Source organism: Misgurnus anguillicaudatus, chromosome 4 (assembly GCF_027580225.2).
Source record: "Misgurnus anguillicaudatus chromosome 4, ASM2758022v2, whole genome shotgun sequence".
Lineage (NCBI taxonomy): Eukaryota > Metazoa > Chordata > Actinopteri > Cypriniformes > Cobitidae > Misgurnus > Misgurnus anguillicaudatus.
This window is the reverse complement of record NC_073340.2, coordinates 21,291,274-21,311,472: the sequence shown is the minus strand read 5'-3', so window position 1 is coordinate 21,311,472 and position 20,199 is coordinate 21,291,274. Positions and strand designations below refer to the sequence as shown.

Below are 20,199 nucleotides of genomic sequence, written 5' to 3'. Positions count from 1 at the left end.
CCTACGTGACCGGGTCATATGGGAGCCCCGCGGTGTGAGATTCGGTATAGCTACTGCTGAAAATAGCTCCAGCAGGACTCAGCATCTCCCATCAATGAGCACTGAAGAGTGGAGCTATACGACTTAAAAATAAAGGTGCAGCAAATGGTTCTTCACAGTGATACCACAGAAGAACAAATTATGGTTCCCTTGGGAATCATGCAGTGCAATGATCTCAAAAGAATCATATACGTTTTTGTGAAACAGAAAGGTTCTTTGGATGCCAATAGTTTTATATGGAACCAGCCAGTACTTTGATGGCATTGTGCACCTTTATTTTGGGTTAATACAACCCAGCATGGGTTAAATTACAACCCAATGGTTTGGCTTCATCCCTTTTTGAACCAACAATGGGTTAAAAATAACCCAGTATTTTTTAGAGTGTATTTAAAGGGTTTGGTTCCAAAACGCAATAAATCCATTTTTACTTATTTCGGTAAAACGTGTTTTCAATACCAAGAAAGTGACAAGATGAAAAACACTATTTTTCTGTTACAAACTTTCACATGACATCTTTAGGTTATAAAAACAAAAAAATTCAAATCCATAATTTGATTTTTTTTTAAAGATTTATTATAAAAACTAAGTTTTTTTTCAAAATGCTATAAATCTATTGAATTAATATATAAATTTGCATTCATCTTTGCCATGTTTATATTCATTTAGTTGACTAGTGGGAGACACTGATAAAAAAACAATGCCATTAATCAAAACACTTTGTCATATTAAAGATCCCAAGTGCAGACGGCTCTCAACCAAAAAGACTTTTATTATATAACAAAAACTCCCGAGGGGGTAAACAAGACAAGAATTAAATAACAGACAGGGCAAAAACAAGACAAAGACTCCTGACGGTGTCACACATGACACACAACGATCCAGCACAAGACAGCAGACAGAATGGCATTAAATAGGGAAGAACTTAAAGGAATATTCCATTTTCTTAAAAGAAAAATCCAGATAATTTACTCACCACCATGTAACCAAAATGTTGATGTCTTTCTTTGTTCAGTCGAGAAGAAATTATGTTTTTTGAGGAAAACATTGCAGGATTTTTCTCATTTTAATGGACTTTAATAGACACCAACAATTAACACTTAACTCAACACGTAACAGTTTTTTCAATGGAGTTTCAAAGGACTATAAACGATCCCAAACAAGGCATAAGGGTCTTATCTAGCAAAACGATTGTCATTTTTGACAATAAAAATAACAAATATACACTTTTAAAGCACAACTTCTCGTCAATGCATTGTTCTAGACGCACATAAAAAGCAAGCGTTTGAAGCTAAATTGATGTGCGTCCAATGTGAAATCCGCTTCTTGTGGGAGGGGCAAGGAGTGACTCCGGGTGGGCCTGCTGCCACAGCAGCAAGCAGGCTCCTGATTGGTTAACGCTACACAAATTGACGCCAAAGTTTGAATTGTTCAACTCGGGTGTCAGACGCGAATTCGCATCATTCGTGCGTCAATTTGCGTTATTCGCACAAACCGAATGAGGCGAATTCGCATCTACCGTGCCACGCTAAATGCCTCATTCGCGCTGCGAGACTTTTAGACGCATGTAAACGCGTCTTTACATTGACTTATCATTGAAATCATTCACGTTTGGTGTGAACGCAGCATTATGAGTTACCGGTATGATACAACATTCATAAATCACTGTTTAGCATTACCTGTATTGTTTTAGTGAACAAAAATGTAGTCTGTTGTACAATTGTCCATGAAATGTTTTGTTCTGTTGTTCTGTGAAAGTTTTTGTGAAAAAGCAAATACACCTAAATGTAAAAAACAAATCTCCTAAACTATGAATAACATGTTCCCTGAAAATGTTCTCTAAGGGCTATAACATTATAAAGTAAGATCTGACCTTATCTATTTCTTTATTCGACTGTAGAGACTTACAATAGTAAGGGTGTCATGTGAAACATCTTGACATTCTTCAGATCTTGGATAAAATGTTAGAATGGAAAAATATAATAGCTTCATTGTATCACAGAAAGGGCTGTGAGCACTCTCACACATTTTCAATAAAGAATTCATCTTTTCACAAAATTGACATAATACCAATGGGCAATAAAGTGATCTGAAGCTACTAATCACAAATAGAATTTCTGACGAAATCCAATAACCATATAAATTGACAACCTTAAATGTCACTTCCTTAAACATCATGACCTTTAAACATCAGGCACCTATATAATACACAGCATTACTTATATTGACACAAGCCAAACAAAGACTGATTTCTTCTTTAAACCAGGCCAGCAATGGTTGATTACAATGTAATAGAAAGCGTGTTTGATCAAACGGGATTACTATGAAAACCAGAGCACATGAACAAGAACAAATGGTCCAGTAATGGCTGTTGAACCCTCAAACCCATCTCAGGGGATTACCAAACCGAAAATTTACTTTCTCAGTGTGGCTTTTAACACACTCACGGCACTCTACAGAAATACTCATTTAAAAACCCTGTGATCCGTTTTTGTCATTATTTTAAACAAAATTAATAGCTCTAATATTTCAGCCTGATCTCTGTAGAGGTAATGATTAGGTAAGTTATAAAATATTTACACCAGCAGGTTCATGTTAAAAGAAATGAAAGGTAAATATTTACACCTTTCTTAGCTTCTAGCTACCTGAGAGGTCACAAAAAGCCGCTCTGTCATTTTATTCCCAGCTAGATGATTGATACATCAACTATTACATCCTACTCCCCCCTGTGTGAACAATGGTCTGAGGCTAAACTTAATGCCCTCAATAAAGTATAACTTCATATTTCAGAAGCAAATTAAAAATTCATGTCCATTCCTTCATAAGATCCTTCAAGTGTGTCGTGCTGCTCTAATATTAAAATGGCTCTTGTTTCTTACCAATGCCCAAAGCTGTAGGGGAACTTCACAAAATTCCTTATCGGTTAAGCTGATGTATTAATGCAGACTGCTGCCGAACTAGTTCAATTCAAACACATGCATTTAGCAGCCATTTAGTGTGGTGAGAGTACTGACAAACCTTTATATAACACAAATAGAGTCATCTGCAGTCATTTACATTTATGCATTTGGCAGACGATTCGGATTTACAGTGCATGCATACATTTCCTTGAAATTAATCCTACGACATTGGCATGATCTACCAAATGAGCTACAATAAAAGAAATGAGTAGATTCACTTAGAATTTGTTTTTTAATGTCATTCTCATTCATATCCATAAGAGTAAAAAAACATAGATTTGTAGGTCTGTGCTTGATGGGAAAAATTAATTGATAAACAGATAGGAAGGCTACATCTGTTGTTTAAAGGGTAAGTGGCACTTAGACAGGCCATGGAAAAACATTAGTATCCCTCCTGCCTCTATTCAGTCTTTGTCCTCTGAGATCCCTTCAACAAGTGTCAGAAAAAAAGATGACCCATTACACTGAATATGAGGAGGAGAAACAAGAAACTAAAGGGAGGAGATGAAAAGGGGTGAATTGTAAAAGTTCAGATAGATAGAAGGATTTGTGAATTCGAGATTAGTTTAGCCTGACACTGGACTACTAACCCGCAGGCGACCAATTACAATCCACAGTGAAGGAAAGGCAATGTTTCAGAGAGCCATACATTATTTATTAGTCCTAACACTCACTCCACCTTTGCAATAGCACTGGGTTTTTCTAGTTTCCTCTACCTTGCATTCACTGTTATTGATTCACTGCGGAAACCTTTGGTTTTTAAACAGATTAGGTTATATTTTATAAAATTCTTAATGTAAATGTAATTCATGTCATTGATTAGTTCAGTCAGTGTGTCATACTATGATTAATAATTGATGACAGACAGAGATTGAACTGTTCGCCGTAAATATCAATTAATTATTAAAGTGCTACAACTTTGAAAAATGTTTCATCCAGTCTATTTCAACAAAGCATCACTCCAATTCTGACAGAAACAGTGTCGTTTGGGTTATTTCAATAAAGCATTAGCGCCATCTATTGACTGCAAATGGAACTACTAGCCGTTTGCGCGTGCAGTGTTCATACTCGTTTATTTACAGACATGAATCTTAAGAAATATTTCCCTAATGGAATAAAGGGAGGGTAAGCTGGTTCGCTCGTTTTAGCTGGTTTAAGCTCCCAGCTGGTCTTCCAGCTTTAGCCCAGCTTGACCAGGTTAAAAAGTGACCAAAACACATCTCCAGCCTGCTAAAACAGCTAAAACCAGGCCACCAGCATTTACAGATGTTTTTCAGTAGGGCTAGCATAATCTTTTATTATGTATTATTATTATTTTTTGCTTGCTTACAAATCTGAAACGTAATGGTTTGAGTTATACTTTTCTTATCATATCAGTCATATAGAATAGAATAGAATAGAATAGAATAGAATAGAATAGAATAGAATAGAATAGAATAGAATAGAATAGAATAGAATAGAATAGAATGATTATTTTAAAGGAGCATATCATGACAATCTGATTTTTTTCATGTTTAAAGCGTAACTAAACCCCTGGTCAGAGCGTGACTCCACCCACTGGCAATATTTGAAAAATGCAAGAAAAGTGGGAAGAGATGGAGGGGACGAACTAGTGTGTGATGAGATCGTAACAAGGGCGTGGTGAGCTTGAATCTGCTTACGTCACGAGTTTTTTTTTGGACCCAACATCCAATAGGAAAATTCAACTGCAGTAGCCACCGTTCAACCTGAAGAGGGCAGCACTCAGACGTTTTTACACCATATATTGTAGTACTGAAACACTTTATACCCAAATGTCAAAAAACGTACTAAAATCAATGAACAGCACTAATAAACCATCATTCTTACAGATCATTAACTAAAAAAGTTGGTTTAGTTACTCTTTAAGTGTATAACTGGGTCCCCAGTGCTTCTATCAACCTTGAAAATGTGAAAAAGATCAACCCAGTAACTTAGTTTTGGTAAACCATTCTCTGCACGCATGTGTAAAAACAGGTAATTGAAATTTGTCTCCCCTGTGTGTAGTGATGGGAGAAACGAAGCTCGAAGCGTTCGAAACACCATACACGCTGGCGACACCTGCTGGTCAAAATAGTGTAAAAGCAGCAAAATCTGTTCGAACATTTTACACTTTTTACAAAATAATAGCAAGATTGTTCCAAAAATATGTTTTTAAGAAAAAAATTATAATTTAATTTAGTTAAGACATAATTAAAAGTGTATTCTGTGTTTTTAGTTTTATTTATGGCAAACAAGTCATTAAAACGAACCCCCTTTTTAATTATTCACATTTTTGTCATTAAATCTGTCTATAAACAAAAAGTAGACAAAATGGTAGTGTAATTAGTCAGAAGGATGAATGTTTTGTGAACTTTTATAATAAAACTGACCCGAGTTCACCTACACTGATCATTTGTAATCAACTCACCCTAGTGGTGAATCGTCGGATTTTTTTATTCAAACAATTAGATGAAATATACAATCACCTTCAGGAGAACATTATCAGATAAAAGATGATAGAAGTCAGAGGAAAAAAAAAGAAAAGGAGAAATAAAAAAACACAATAAATGGGTATGTAGCTTACAATCAAGGAAAAAATAACAATAAATATATAAAAGCAATAGACTCAATACAAATATATATTTTTATATATATCCAAAAACGTAACAATTTTTTTATTGTTAGTCAAACAAAAAGATGTGAGCAGTGAGTCAACCTCAATCAGGAAATGTGAAAAAGTAGGAATTGAGCCCATACATTTTTGCTTATGGATAAAGAATTTGCCAAACAAAATAAAAAAGTTAAATAAATGTTAATAAATTTGTTGGCAGAGTCAGGAATAGCAGATAGTATCTTTCAAGCTAAAAGATTGTGCAAGGTGTTTTGTTTAAATGGGAGTACAAGTCTAGCCAACATTTCTGAACAAACTTACAAGAATAGAATAAATCTATTAATGTTTCATCTTCATTGCCACAAAATATGCAGGTACTAGGAATATCAACATATTTGGAAACAGTTGAGTTAACAGGATATATGTTATGCAGTATTTTAAAATGGACTTCTTTGGTTTTATTAGGAAGAAGAATCGTCGAAACAGATATGACGTAATGAAGCCTCGTTTGCTAAAATCATGTGACTTTGGCCAGTTTGAAACAAGCTCTGAAACAATTATTCAAAACACAAGATTCGTAAATATTTCAAAGCCTTATGTGCTTCGAAATCGCCCATCACTACCCCTGTGATGTCAGAAGAGGATAATACCGCCCCTTAATATGCACTATCCAACCACAGCACTGGCATTTAGTGCAGATATCAGCTCATTTGCATTTAAAGGATACACCCAAAACGGCACATTTTTGCTCACACCTAAAAAGTGACAATTTTAACATGCTATAATAAATTATCTATATAGTATTTTGAGTTAAAACTTCACATATATACTCTGGGGACATCAAAGATTTATTTGGAAAAAACTTTAAATAGTCTAAAATGTCCCCTTTAACTAGTGCAGTAATATCCGGTATTAATAAATAATATAAAATCTGAAGAACACTAGCTGTGTTTAAAATAGGTAAAAGAGATGATAATTTTAGGTTGGAAATTCAATGGTGTCGCCAAGCTGAAATACCTAAACATTCCACAAGAGGGAGATGTAATACAACTCTTCTATCTCTCTGTCTCACTCTCTTTTTGCTTCTCTTGTTCTGCTTTTTACAAAGCTTTAATTTAAAAAAAATATGATTTAGAATAGCCTGACAGTGATCATGAGAAGTAAAAATATTTTGGATATTTTCTGCACATATCCACAATGCTATTTCAGCTCTTCAAACGTGTTAATATCTGATGTAGGGAGTGCAGCAATACTTATCAAATTCTACATAAGTAGTTTATAAGAGTCATGTAGCTCAACTGGTAGAGAATTTCGTTAGCAGCGCAATTTTCTTCTCGAATAGATACACAAATAACCATAAAATATAAACCTTGAATGCACTGTACGTCGCTTTGAATGAAAGCGTCTGCCAAATGTACCTAAACGTAACATCCAGGACATTGTAGTCATTTAAATAAATGTTAAAATAAACATAATTATCAAACCTTTTAAAGCTTTATAAAAATGTCACATAGCTTAATGTTAAATTTTTATTCGAGGCAAAATACATTTTTATCTGATTTTCATTAGATTATCAAACGTAAGTAGCTAATGCAGTTTATCTAAGAGGGAGAACTTCTGCCCAGACACAGTGATGTCAAAGCGAATGGGTGCGCCTGCAGGACACCGTTATATGGGTGCGCGCACACGTGCGCGCCCACACAAATACACGCACACAGACACACACGCGCGCTTAAGGTATGAGGTAATTGTTTGGTCACATGACTCCTGCAGTAGCTGTCAAAAGTGATACAGCAGCGCATCCCTGACCAGCCTGCCTGCATCCAGCTGATTGGACTGCGATCCGGTGTTAGGGATCATCTACAAAGTGCAAAAACGTCATTGACTTGTAACAAAACGAAAAAACAAATATATTGATAAAGAAGACCACTTTCTAAATAATGAAAATGACTAATATAACAAGTTGTATAGTATAAACAAATCAGTTTAAATTCTGATTGAACAAATCTATTGTTGGAAACACAATGCAGTAAAACACCTGTATGTTATTACAAACAACAGGCAACCTATCATTTCATTTCTCAATGATATTTTGCAACATAATGGTAATCCACTTAAAGCTTAGTTTACAGACTTATTTTGTTCTTGATTCGGACACAGACAAGGATAGCAAATCTTTACACTTGATCCCTTGATTCAGAGTGATCCCCCCGCCTATGTCGCAAGTCAGTCCGTGTTGGGCTCAAAAGTCACCGGAGGTGATACAGGGGTGGGAAAGTAGGGAAAGTGGGACAGCAGAGAGGGCGTGTGGTGTCGTGCACGCGCCTCGGCCTCGGGGATTTCTCGCGTTCGATGTCTTGACAACGCGAAGTTTATCGGGTGGCCCCATCGTGCGGTAGCAGCGGCACGCGCTTGGAGTGTGCCAGTATCTTAGGAAAACCTCAGTCAGTGCCAGATCTGGGCAGCGGGGTTGAGGAAATGGCATTTGAGACAGCCGCTGGCGGCGGTGACGCCTGATCAAGAATAAAGCAGGATCTATAGCGGCTGAAAATGGTGAATTCAAGTGTTTTCTCGTCATGGCAAACGGAACCGGCAGCATCATGTTGAAATGCGTGGTGGTCGGCGACGGCGCCGTGGGAAAAACTTGTCTGTTGATGAGCTATGCCAACGACGCCTTTCCTGAGGAGTATGTGCCTACGGTCTTTGATCATTATGCAGGTAAATGAATCCGTATAATACTGCGACAGGATCACAGTTATACAGTTTGTATTTCATGTCAAGATGTATAGTGATATTTTAGACACCTTAATGGGTTCATGTATTGACTTGCATTGTGTTTCTATGATGAAAACCACCTGTGGGCTGAGGATGCAACTGGTGCTGCATCCCTTATTTATGCACAATAATAAAATACCAGGTTTTTGTTAATTTATCAAAGCTTATTTAAACATTTTATTTTATTATTAAGCTAATTTTTATGTTTATATGTTTATTTCACTTTATGTTGTTACATCATATTGCACCATGTAGATGAGAATGTGACACTAAGATGAGATGACTCATGTTTCCTCTTGTGTTTTATTCTGCTATAAAAAACAGGTGTACATCAGCACCCATTTTTACACAATTGTTCATGAGCAAAAAGCAATGCTAATGATCATGTACAATTATATAAATCTAAGTGCATGACTTAATAATAATAATAATGTCAATTTCCTGTTTGATTTTTTAGTGAGTGTGACGGTTGGAGGAAAACAATACCTGCTGGGCCTGTATGACACTGCGGGTCAGGTAGAGTAAAACCATTTATTTCTACTTACTTAACCTGGAGGTTTTTATTAGTCATGGGTAGATGTTTTCTGTAAAAGTCTTTTGTTGCCTGGCATCTTTGTGTGAAGAAGTCTTTACCAAACTCAACAGGTGCGTCCACACTAAAGTCTCTCAGGGAATAGATAAACATGTGAAGCAATGGAAACCCAACGGCAGTAGGAAATATTTACTTCCTCTTATAATATATTTTAAACTAAAGAAAGCGATCAAAAACACTTCAGTATGTAGGTTGTTGATACAATAGTGCACTATATGCTTTAAGAAGGATATACTAAGCAAGTAATGAATGTATATTGAGCTTTGTGCTTCACATCTATGGCCAATAATTCATAGGCAGTCTGGACTGTTACTTTAAGAAACATCTAAAATCTGAATATCTGTCTGCACTTTGGTCTTTGATCTCCAATGAATGATTTACACTATGGGCTGCATGTCTAGTGAAACTTTTTCCAAACATACCAAATCTATGAGATAAATCCACTTTGAAGCTAGCAGTCCTTAAACGTAATGGAGTATCGGATCTGTAACAGCTGTTCATTTTCCATTGGGGACCATCTAAACGTTCTCTTGTTTAAAACAAAAATCAAAAGAAGAATGCAAGTGGTGGGCCAGATGTGTAGAAGTGTTGTGAAGTTTCCAAGCAGTTTAAACACAGTAAACCCTGCCCATGTGCATGCTCTCTCCACACCTGGAACCAGTTAGTACCATACAGAAACCACAACTGATCAGTTGATCAAGAGGATTAATTTAGCCTAAGAACAGGAAGGAGTCTGGGTTAAATTCAGAGCTGATGTTCAACAGATGTGTTTCCCTTTTCTGATGATCATGGTTTATTTTCTATACATGTAGGGGCCTACTGAGTATGTCAATTTTAACTTCATTTTTAAGTTGGATAAAAGGAAAAATGGCAGGTTGTTACACTCAATTGTTATGTTAAAATATGGAATTGTTGGGTTTAAAAGCTAGGTTGTTTCAACCCATGGTTAGGTCAGATAGGTTCATTTAAACCACCAGTTGGGTTTTTCCATATTTTACCTAACCATAAGTTACAGCGAATCAACAAGATGTGAATATGTGGCATGCAGCCATTTCTGAGAGATTACTTGCTACCTTAAAACTGCCGTCTTCTCCACGTTACATTATGTTTGTGACCATGGACCACAAAAGCAGTCATAAGATTTATACATCATCTGAAAGCTAAATAAATAAGCTTTCCATTTGTGTTAGTGTTTGTTAGGATAGGACAATATTTAGCTGAAATACAACAATTTAAAAAAATCTGGAACTTGAGAGTGCAAAAAATCTAAATATTGAGAAAATCGCATTTAAAGCTCAAAGTCTAATGAAGTCCATATAAAACTTGACTCTTCTGTATCTTGTACTAAGACCGACAGAAAATTAAAAGTTGCATTTTTCTAGGCAGATATGGCGTAACTACAGAAGAGTCAAGTTTTAAATGGGAAAAATATCGAAACTTTTTAGTGCGATGCTAATGGTCTAATCAGATTCAATGAATTATGCTAAGCTATGCTAAAAGTGGAACCACCAGACCCGGAGATCAGCTGAATTGATTCTAAATAGGTAAAAATCAAATGTTTTACTCTAGAGGAGCTGGAAAATTAGCATATTTTCAAAAAAAAGTTGGGTGTCCCTTTAATGAAAAAGTTTGTTTTGGTGCTCTCTACTGGCTTACCACTGTAAGTTTCTACCAAACTTGAATGGGAAATCCCCAACTTGGAACAGGTAGGAAAGCGAAGTTTCTAGTTTCTGGCCAATTTTGAGTGCGATTTTGCTGCTTACAAAAAATTAGTTTTGATATTCATGGTTGGAAATGTACAGAATATTTTCATAGAACAAGATCTTTACATAATATAGAAAAGAAAAATTTATAATTTTGACCCATGCAATGTATTTTTTGCCTTTTTCTTCAAATATTCCTGTGCAATTTACACCTGGTTTTGTGGTTCAGGGTCACATTTAGCAGGACACTAAAACAAAGGCACTTTGAAGCCAATCTAATAGCATAGTCTAAGTTTACAGTATGATTCGGATGCCAAATAGTTTAGGTCTTTGAACCATGAGTGTCATGCAAGCAATATGTATTCTGAAGACTCTGTTGGGAAGATCAAATGATTTGGAATATTTTTAAGGTGCCAAAGAATGCACTGAAATTGAAGAAGTTGAATTGGTCTCTGATATCTACATAGGAAGGTATTAAGGCTTTATTAAGTGCAAAAATTACCCAGTTTTACATTTACAATCCTAGGATTTGTCCCCAGAATTAAATTGTCTATTATTACCTTATTTAAAAGGGTCATGAATGAAAATGTTGAGCTCTGCTCTGATTGGCTGTTTAAGTAGCTTTGTGTGTGTGTGTGTGTGTGTGTGTGTGTGTGTGTGTGTGTGTGTGTGTGTGTGTGTGTGTGTTTGTGTGTGAAGAAGTAATGGACGTTTCTGAGTGGTAAGTTTGTGGGGGGGTTAAGTATGGACCTCCAAAACTTAACTGTAAAGTCAATAGTAGAACTTCAGCCAAATGCTAGCATATAGCATTAACTAGCATATAGCGCATACTCAGCGGTCACAACTTTGTTTTTAGCATTGTAACAACATTGTAATGAATTTAATGTGTAATTTAATGTTGGGGGCGTACATCTCGACTGTAACATCACAGTTGCTGTTATGTTGAGATTGGCCCGTTGTGAGTGTGAGATTATTCTAGTATTATTAGGCATCTGACTGCATTATTCTGCTTTAATCTATACTATCCCATCTGAATAAACCTTGTATGACTTTCAGTGATGTGCATGTCCTAATGGGTTTTTGCTTCATAGCAAACTGATTTCAAACCTCCTTGAGGAAAAGTTTGCTTTATCTGAAAAGACCAGCCTGATATGAAGGATTAAGGCACCTTATTAGTTATTAATTGCCATGAAAAGGTTTAAAAGCTGGATGTTACCCTTTAAAAAGGTACTAATATGTACCATTTACTGTATGTACATATGAGGTACCAATATGTACCTTTAGAGCTAATAATATGCGCTCTTCAGGGACAAACTTTTCTAAAGGATACAGACCCGTGAAATTTTGAACCTTTTTCCTGAGAGTGTGTAATGCACGATTGATTTTCAATATTGGAAGATTAAGCAGGTGCTCATCCATTTTTAGCATGGTAAAAATAGTTTCTTTGCAGAGTCTGTGGTTGCCAAAAAGAAGGGCGTCGCTTGGCTCATAAGCAGATGCATGTCAGTCGGATGACATCACAGGCTCTCTGTCTGATTGGTCCTGACATGCTAATTGCCTCAGGAGGAGTCAGTAGGAAGCTGGCTAGTGTCATTAAAGAAGCGATCTTTCAGATGTTGGAATCTGTCTTCTAGCTCAATCGCTAACATCTAATCGTGACCTATCACCTGTTTCTTTCCACTTTAATCTCCACAGATGTGACGTTTTAACTGGCTATTGAGCCGACATGCTCAACTTACCGAGCTTTAGAGATGGGACTGGGGTCTCAGATGTGAACAACAGCTGTAGTTTGATTTTTTTTTGTATAACCACCAGGAAACTCCCACCCTGTAGGAGCAGACCATTTGTCTGTTGCCCTTTTGGTCTTTCATGGGTTTGAAGCTACCTCATGACAATCCAAATAACTAGAAGGGATTTAGTCATGATGGAATCATATGATAAATATTTTAAATCTCTTAGATCTTTTGTTCCTTTCATTTAAAATTTCTTTGAATTCCTCCTGGGAGGAAGATCTATTTTTGGCTTGAAAAAAGACATTGATTTTTACCATGTGTACACACACAAACAACACGCATTTATAACTTTTAGTATACAATTGGGATGGGACAGATGAAGCACACCAATTGCAGGCCACCAGAAATAGACATTTTGGCTGATGGTAACTATTTTTATGAAAGATGACCTGAAGCAGATGTTTAAGCAAAGCTACTTACGCTGGGTTGTTTTAACCCATGATTTGGTAAAATATTATGGAAAAATGCAACCGATTGTTTAACCTAACCTAGAAAATGTCCATATTAGACCCAACCATTTACACTTTCCAGCTCCCCTGGAGTTAGCATTAGCATTGTGCTAAAAAATAACCAAAGAGTTTCGATATTTTTCCTATTTAAAACTTGACTCTTCTGTAGTTACTTCCTGTACTAAGGGCCTGTTTACACGAGAATGTTTGAGGGTGGGATGTGCCTTTCGTTTACACGGTGACGACATTTTTGGGGCAAAAAAGTGAAACCACCTTTCAGAGTGTAAATCTTAAAAACGATCTACCCTCGCGTTCCCGTCTAAATGGTAAAAACGCAAAAGTCTGCTCATGGTGGCTCTCGTCGCTTACGCATTTACGTCACAGGCATACGCCAGTTCAGGAAAATAACAACAAACATGTCGGATTATTTCCATACGTCGGACTTTCAAGTTGCCATAGCAGCTCTGATAAATATTCAAGTCTTTTCAGCAGTTGTACAAAATATTCACAGCTAATATTACTGATCAGAGAAGGCGCATGAATTACCTCTATCAAATTGTTGATGCGCCAATTCTTCGGAGGCAAACCAGACGGCTTTGGACGAGACCTGGGAGAACAAGGAAGAGGGTTGTACGCGGGCGTGCGGACTTGGTGGTGTTTTGTGTCAGTGCTTCACATTGCCACCTAGCCACCTGGAGTGCATACTACATCGAATATCACACACTTTTGCGTCAACATATGCACCCAGATTTCCCCCTCAAAACGCTCGTATAAACGACAACAATACTTTTGCGTTTTCTTTCAGATTGTAACGTAGCCTTAGACAAACAGAAAATTAAAAGTTGCGATTTTCTATGCAGGTATGGCTAAGACTATACTGTCATTCTGGCGTAATTATCAAGGACTTTGCTGCTGTAACATGGCTGCAGGAGGCGCAATTATATAGCGGAGTGCCCGCAAAAAGTCCCCTGCCATTAAAAGTTACTAAGAGGACTATTTTCGGCTGCTGCGTAATATCATTGCGCCTCCTGCAGCCATGTTATGGCAGCAAAGTCCTTTTCATTTTATGTCGGTCTTGGTACACGATGGAACTACAGAAGAGTCAAGTATTAAATTGGAAAAATATCCAGTGTCTTTGGTTATTTTTTTAGCGTGATGCTAACGGCCTAATCAGATTCAATGGATAATGCTAAGTTATGCTAAAAGTGGTAGCGGCAGACCTGGAGATCAGCTAAATGGATTCCAAAAAGGTAAAAATCAAATTTTTAACTCTAGGGGAGCTGGAAAATGAGCATATTTTCAAAAAAAAGTGGGTGTCCCTTTAAAGAACAGAACATTTTGGGTTGAAACAACCCAGCATACGTTTATTTAAACCCAAACAGTTGGGTTTGTCCATATTTTACCTAACCATGGGTTGGAACAACCCTGCATTTGAAGAGTATACTAATAAAAAATATATATTTTACAGGAGCCAAAAATGTTAGCAGCACTTCAATGCCAAATATCCAGAGTAAATCCAAGCGGTACAAAACCTGTAGCAGTGTGCTGAATAGTAGTGAAAATTGTTTTTACAGATATAACAGCACCAGAGCTATGAATTTCAAGCAAGACAATGAGGGGATTGACTTGGACCATCTTTAGTTGGTTACAGAATAGAGGTGTTGCCCTGTTCTGGACCACCTGTAGAGATCAAATATCAGTTAGCAGGTGGTTTGTTTTGATTGGTTAGTTACAAATGAAATATGGTATGCCAGATGCAAGAAGCCACACTGCTGAACATCTAAAGCATCTGCCTAGATTCTGACTCACCCTCTGGAGGAAAAGCGAGACAGTAGACCTGACTGAGCTTCATCTGGTCTGAATAATCTGCCTGCGTGCGTGTTTACTCGCTATAGCGCACAGCAAGCTTCAATAAATCTGCATCGTCTGAGTAAACACAGCCATGAATAATTCTCTTTAGAGAACGGCACAGGAATGCTTTTTTTGTCTCCCACCCTTCCTCAAGTCCCCCTTGTGTTTCATTCTGAATATAAAAACATCTTTAGAATTTCATCCAACCCATTACATTACATTCTTCTTCAGCTTGTCTATGTGGGACTTGTGGGTAAATTTAGATTTCACATTTCTTCAGATTCTTGCTCTTATGTAAGGAAGAAGCAAAGACGACTATCAACTCCAGATTGACCCACTTATTGCAGCACAGCAAATCCACAGGAGTACATACAGATAAACATAACACACACAGTCATGCAAACTTAAGTATGCAAAGTGGGTTTACACCAGCCGCATTTGAGGCATCAAAATCGCGTCTACCGCGTCTAGTTTGCCGCTTGAACATTTTGAGTTAACTCGCTTCATTCGCGTTTGAAATTCATTCTAGTCATTGAGACTTTCACGTGGAAATTCGCATCATGGGAGGGGCTTCTGTGACTCCGCTCGCTTTCTGTAATCACGTCACTACTAGAGCAAGCTCCTGATTGCTTAACGCGGCGTGTTTTTTCCTTCAAAGTTCACATTTTTTAACTTGTGCGTTTGCCGCGGCAATGCTCAATTCGCGCCATTCGAGCGAACTAGACGCGGAATTGCGTCTACCGCGCAGCACTAAACGCTTTATTCGCGCCGCGAGACCTCACATTGATTTAACATTAAAATCACTTGCGCTTGACGCCTTAACCGCGGCGCAGCATTAGGCTACGTTTACACAACAACGATGTAGTAAAAAATAATATTTTTACAGATTTCACGTAAACTAGACCACACTGTCAAAAGATACGTGTATACACAAATCTACAAAGATGACTAAATATGGTGAAGGCCAGCAGATGGCGATGTTACTTTGTAAAGAAACACTTTACTGCTGAGCATATGCACATTCTTTTACAGAGCGATAAATATTATCAATGTTGTTGTGTTTATAATCATCCATGCTTATAGACTGAATTAACACATGCACATGATGTCGCTATGTTATTATAGATTGGCACTTACGTGGTTTACACAGAGACGACATAGCGTCGTTTAAAAAAAAAACTTGCACTTTAAAAACTGTCTTTAAAAAAATTAATTTTCAGGACCCCAAAACGTCACTGTCCTGTAAACGAACAGTCAAACCGCCTAAAAACTTTACTGGTATGGTTGAAACGTTGTCATGTAAACGGCCCCTATACATACTATACAGACACACCCTGAGTTTAAATCTGATGGGATTAAAAGTAAAGACATGAATAATGCAGTAAAGGGAGATCATAGGAACTCTAGAGATGAATGTTTCATAGGAAGAGCTGTGTCAAAACACTTTCTTTTGCTCTCTCTCTTTCTCCATCATGGTCTCTCTCTCTCTCTCTCTCTCTCTCTCTCTCTCTCTCTCTCTCTCTCTCTCTCTCTCTCTCTCTCTCTCTCTCTCTCTCTCTCTCTCTCTCTCTCTCTCTGTGGGAATCGTACTGTAGCATTATATAGGAAGGCAGATTGGAATCTTATCTGCAAAACAAAAAGGGGATGAATGGATGTACGAATGCTTTGTTGTTTGCTTTTTTTGGTATGCTTTAATCCAATATTGGAAGCCGTGTTTCATTAGAATGCAAACTCAGTCAACATAAGCTTGGTAACACATGAGAATACAGCATGCTTTACGATAAATCTAAAACATTATAGACAATATGTAACTTACTACATCGGTCGACTCAAATGGGGTTCTTAATGGCTGATACACATATTTAGTGCAGTGTAGTTAACAAGAAAATGTATCAATTTAATCAACACTTATTTTGGTAAAGGAAAATGGATTATACTGGAGCTGCTGTAACAATGAATCAAATTGTCAATAATATTCGATAGTGAAATAGCGTTGAGTGAACGTCATTATTGATAAGTTTAGTCTGTGTAGCAAGCAAAAGGTGTCTCGGTACAACAAACATGTAACACTCACACTCTATCCCCTATCACAGTGGTTTTCAAACTGGGGGCCGCGAGATGGTGCCAAGGGGGCCCCAGTTTTATGACATTTCATGAAATACATTAATTTATCATGGATTCTATGTAAGTAAACCTAAAAAATAAAGCTACTCACCAAAAGCACTACTTTTTTGTATAATTTAATGTTTTTTTATTAAAATGTTGAGTTTTAGAAGTTTTTTTGTCACAAATTTTCTTTGGGGGTCCGCGAAGGAATGCACCATACACAAGGGGGGCCACACGCTGAAAAAGTTTGGTAACCACTGCCCTATCAGACATTTGCTTTTGTGAAAGAAAGAAAAAACAAGATCCAGAAGAGTCAGGAGTTGGATTGTACAGTACTACCATGTGTGAAAGAGAGTCAAAATACAATTGTCTGTATTGTCACAGTCTTCATACTCCAGGAGAAATGCATCTATTCAGAGGCGGTCTTGTCTGTTGTGTGAGGCCTGATGTTGGTGGTATCAGCTGGAGGGTGAGCTTTATGGTAATAGTGGCAGCTGTGAAGGGTGTTTCCAGGTTTTCTGCATTCGACTGCTTTTATCCCAATCCATTGCCCTCAGCTCTCCACAGTGCAAATCTCACGCATACACGGTTTCCTCAGAAATGTCACATTTTTCATTATTAACAAGCTTTGGATTGTGACTAGCCATCACATGGTGTTTTCAAGGATATGGGGCACCATTAATAGCATTTTTAATCAGCTGGTTTTACCACTGTCAGGCATATATCATGTGACAGGCAAACTGTGTTTTAGCCACATTATAAACAACTATGATACATGTAATTAAAAACATTCATATCATAGTGCAAAAGCTAAGACCGACAGAAAATTAAAAGTTGCGATTTTTTTTTTTTAGGCAGATATGGCTAGGAACTACACTCTCATTCTGGCGTAATAATCAAGAGCCGTTTCTCAATACCAAGTACGCCAAACTCGGACTTGTGTCCTTCTTAGTTCGAACTTGCAAGTTCAGACTCGGAAGAACGAACTCCTGACGCGAAATGCATTCTGGGAAACTTCGCTGTCATAAGTCCACACAAATCTCCTCTGATGCATCCTCGATAAAATGGGCGGATCAAGAACACATCCATCCGGGATTTTATGTGAACTTGGGCTTGATGCAAACTTTGAATTGGAACAGTACTTGGGCCGCGACTGATGACGTTTCACAAGTCCACAAGAACACAAGTACAGACAAGAACGCATATTGAGAAACGGCTAAGGACTTTGCTGCCGTAACATGGCTGGAGGAGGCGCAATGATATTACCCCGTGCCCGAAAATAGTCCCCTGCTATTGAAAGTTACTAAGGGGACTATTTTCGGCTGGTGCAAAGTATAATCATTGCCACTGTCGGTCTTAGTACAAGATGTAACTACAGAAGAGACAAGTTTTAAATAGGAAAAATATGGAAACTCTTTGGTTATTTTTTAGCGCGATGCTAATGGTCTAATCAGATTCAATAGATTGTGCTAAGCTATGCTAAAAGTGCTAGCGCCAGACCCAGAGATTGACTGAAAGGATTCCAAAAAGGTAAAAATCGAATATTTAACTCTTAGGGGAGCTGGAAAATGAGAATATTTTAAAAAAACCTTTAAATTGTTGCTTAAAGGCAAAATGTATCATTAAGTAGCCCCAAACAGAATTGCACACCATTGTTTTACCTAATGTTATGTTCGGCCCAGTGCCTTCATTTCAGTGCTACTAATGGTGCAAAAATTAACCGACTCGCAATGAGTTTGTGTTGGTGTTAAGCCAGTAGCATTGAATTCAGCTACTCCCAAAAACTAAAATAAATATGCAAATGTGAGATCTCTGGACGAGCAGGAGATATGCAGGAGACGTGGGTGGATGATGTGTTGCCTTATACTGTGTACAGTTTTGGCAGACACCAGCTGTAAAAAAATACCTCCTGTCCCACCCTACCCCCTGTAGAATGTTTAAAGGGGTGTATTTATATCATAACTGGGCCGCAGGGACAAACGCACACTTGCACAAAAGTCCAACAGACGCATCTGCTGAACTTTGTTTTGTCAGATATCACAAAGGGAAGTACACAGTCTTCCTACAGGAAAAAGCAAACCCACTCTGTTCTACAGTGCTTCGAAACTGTATGGCTGTAATTCTTGAGACTGTATATCGTAGGTTCATATCTCTGCCAGAGAAAAGCTTTAGCCTTGAAGGTTTGACAGTTTCAAGCAAAACATGACAGATTATATATCACTTTTCAATCTGTTTCGGGTCACACCCCATAATATATGAGCACACTGTCTGCCTTAGCTGTGTGTGTGTGTCAGAGAGAGAAGCTCACTGTGAGCCACATCAAGTCCAAAACGGACAGTCTTGGTGTGCGAAACTTCCAAGGGTGTTACGGCTGTTGGCATTCATCCCATGTTTTATCTCACTCAAAATAATCAGTTTGCGCTCGTGTCTTTTACACTGTAAAAAATTGGTTCAACCTAAAAAGTAAATTACCTGGTTATCTTACAATTTTGAGTTCATTCAACTTTAAAATATTAGTTGAAATTGAAAATGTAATTAATATTAAATTTTCAACTAATATTCCAATTTTTTATGTTGAACCAACAATTCAATTTTTTTCACCTATTCCACATTTTATTGATTCAGTTTCAGGAGCGCTCCTAAGTCGTAAATGAACAGTGTTTGATGCACGGCCAAAGGCACATGCTGTTAGTTTAGACACACTCCCATTAAAAAGAATAACCATGGATAATTAGATGCAGACACACACACAGGACATGGAAACACATGAACACACACATTGAAATAAACAAGCTCCCAAAAATACCAGTCACATGTCTCCCGTAAATCCAGCCTTATCTGTTAGCGTCTGGAGTCTCTGGTTTCTGTTGCAGCCTCTTTCCTGGTTTACAGGGTAAATGGACCGGCAGGGAAAACACTTGTGAATGAAATATGGATTTTCAGGTCATGAGCCATAATCTAAATCATATTAATCTGTGCAATATCATCCAGGCCGCTGTAGTTTCTGGTTTCTGCTTAAGTGGATGTTGATATGCTTTACTGCAGGATTTGTGGCCAGTTGTTCAATACAGTGGCGGATGTTGTTGGTTAAGATTTGTAAAGGAGGACTCCAAATATTCCCTGGATAAAGATTTGGAATTGTAGCCTCTATAGGGAACTATATCTCTTATTTTCTGCCATTTTAATTGACTGTTAGGCATCTGGTAAAATTTGTAATACCGTATTTTCCGTTCTACAAGTCGCTCCGGAGTATAAGTCGCATCAGTCAAAAAAGCATCATGAAGATAAAAAAACATATAAGTCGCCACAATGGACTACACGTC

General features: G+C 37.5%; 1 protein-coding gene across 2 annotated transcripts in view; it reads left to right on the top strand.

The window, feature by feature from the left end:
- Positions 1 to 7,808: 7,808 nt before the first annotated feature.
- Positions 7,809 to 20,199, top strand: part of rhoq (ras homolog family member Q) — a 21,081-nt gene continuing 8,690 nt past the window's right edge. The window contains exons 1-2 of one of the 2 annotated variants that reach the window (XM_055175868.2): positions 7,809 to 8,325; positions 8,840 to 8,898. In XM_055175868.2, the coding sequence (XP_055031843.1) occupies positions 8,184 to 8,325; positions 8,840 to 8,898 (201 nt within the window). In that variant the 5' untranslated portion in view covers positions 7,809 to 8,183. Of the gene's footprint in view, positions 8,326 to 8,421; positions 8,525 to 8,839; positions 8,899 to 20,199 lie in introns of those variants that run through there. The other variant, XM_055175869.2, reaches the window with a different exon arrangement.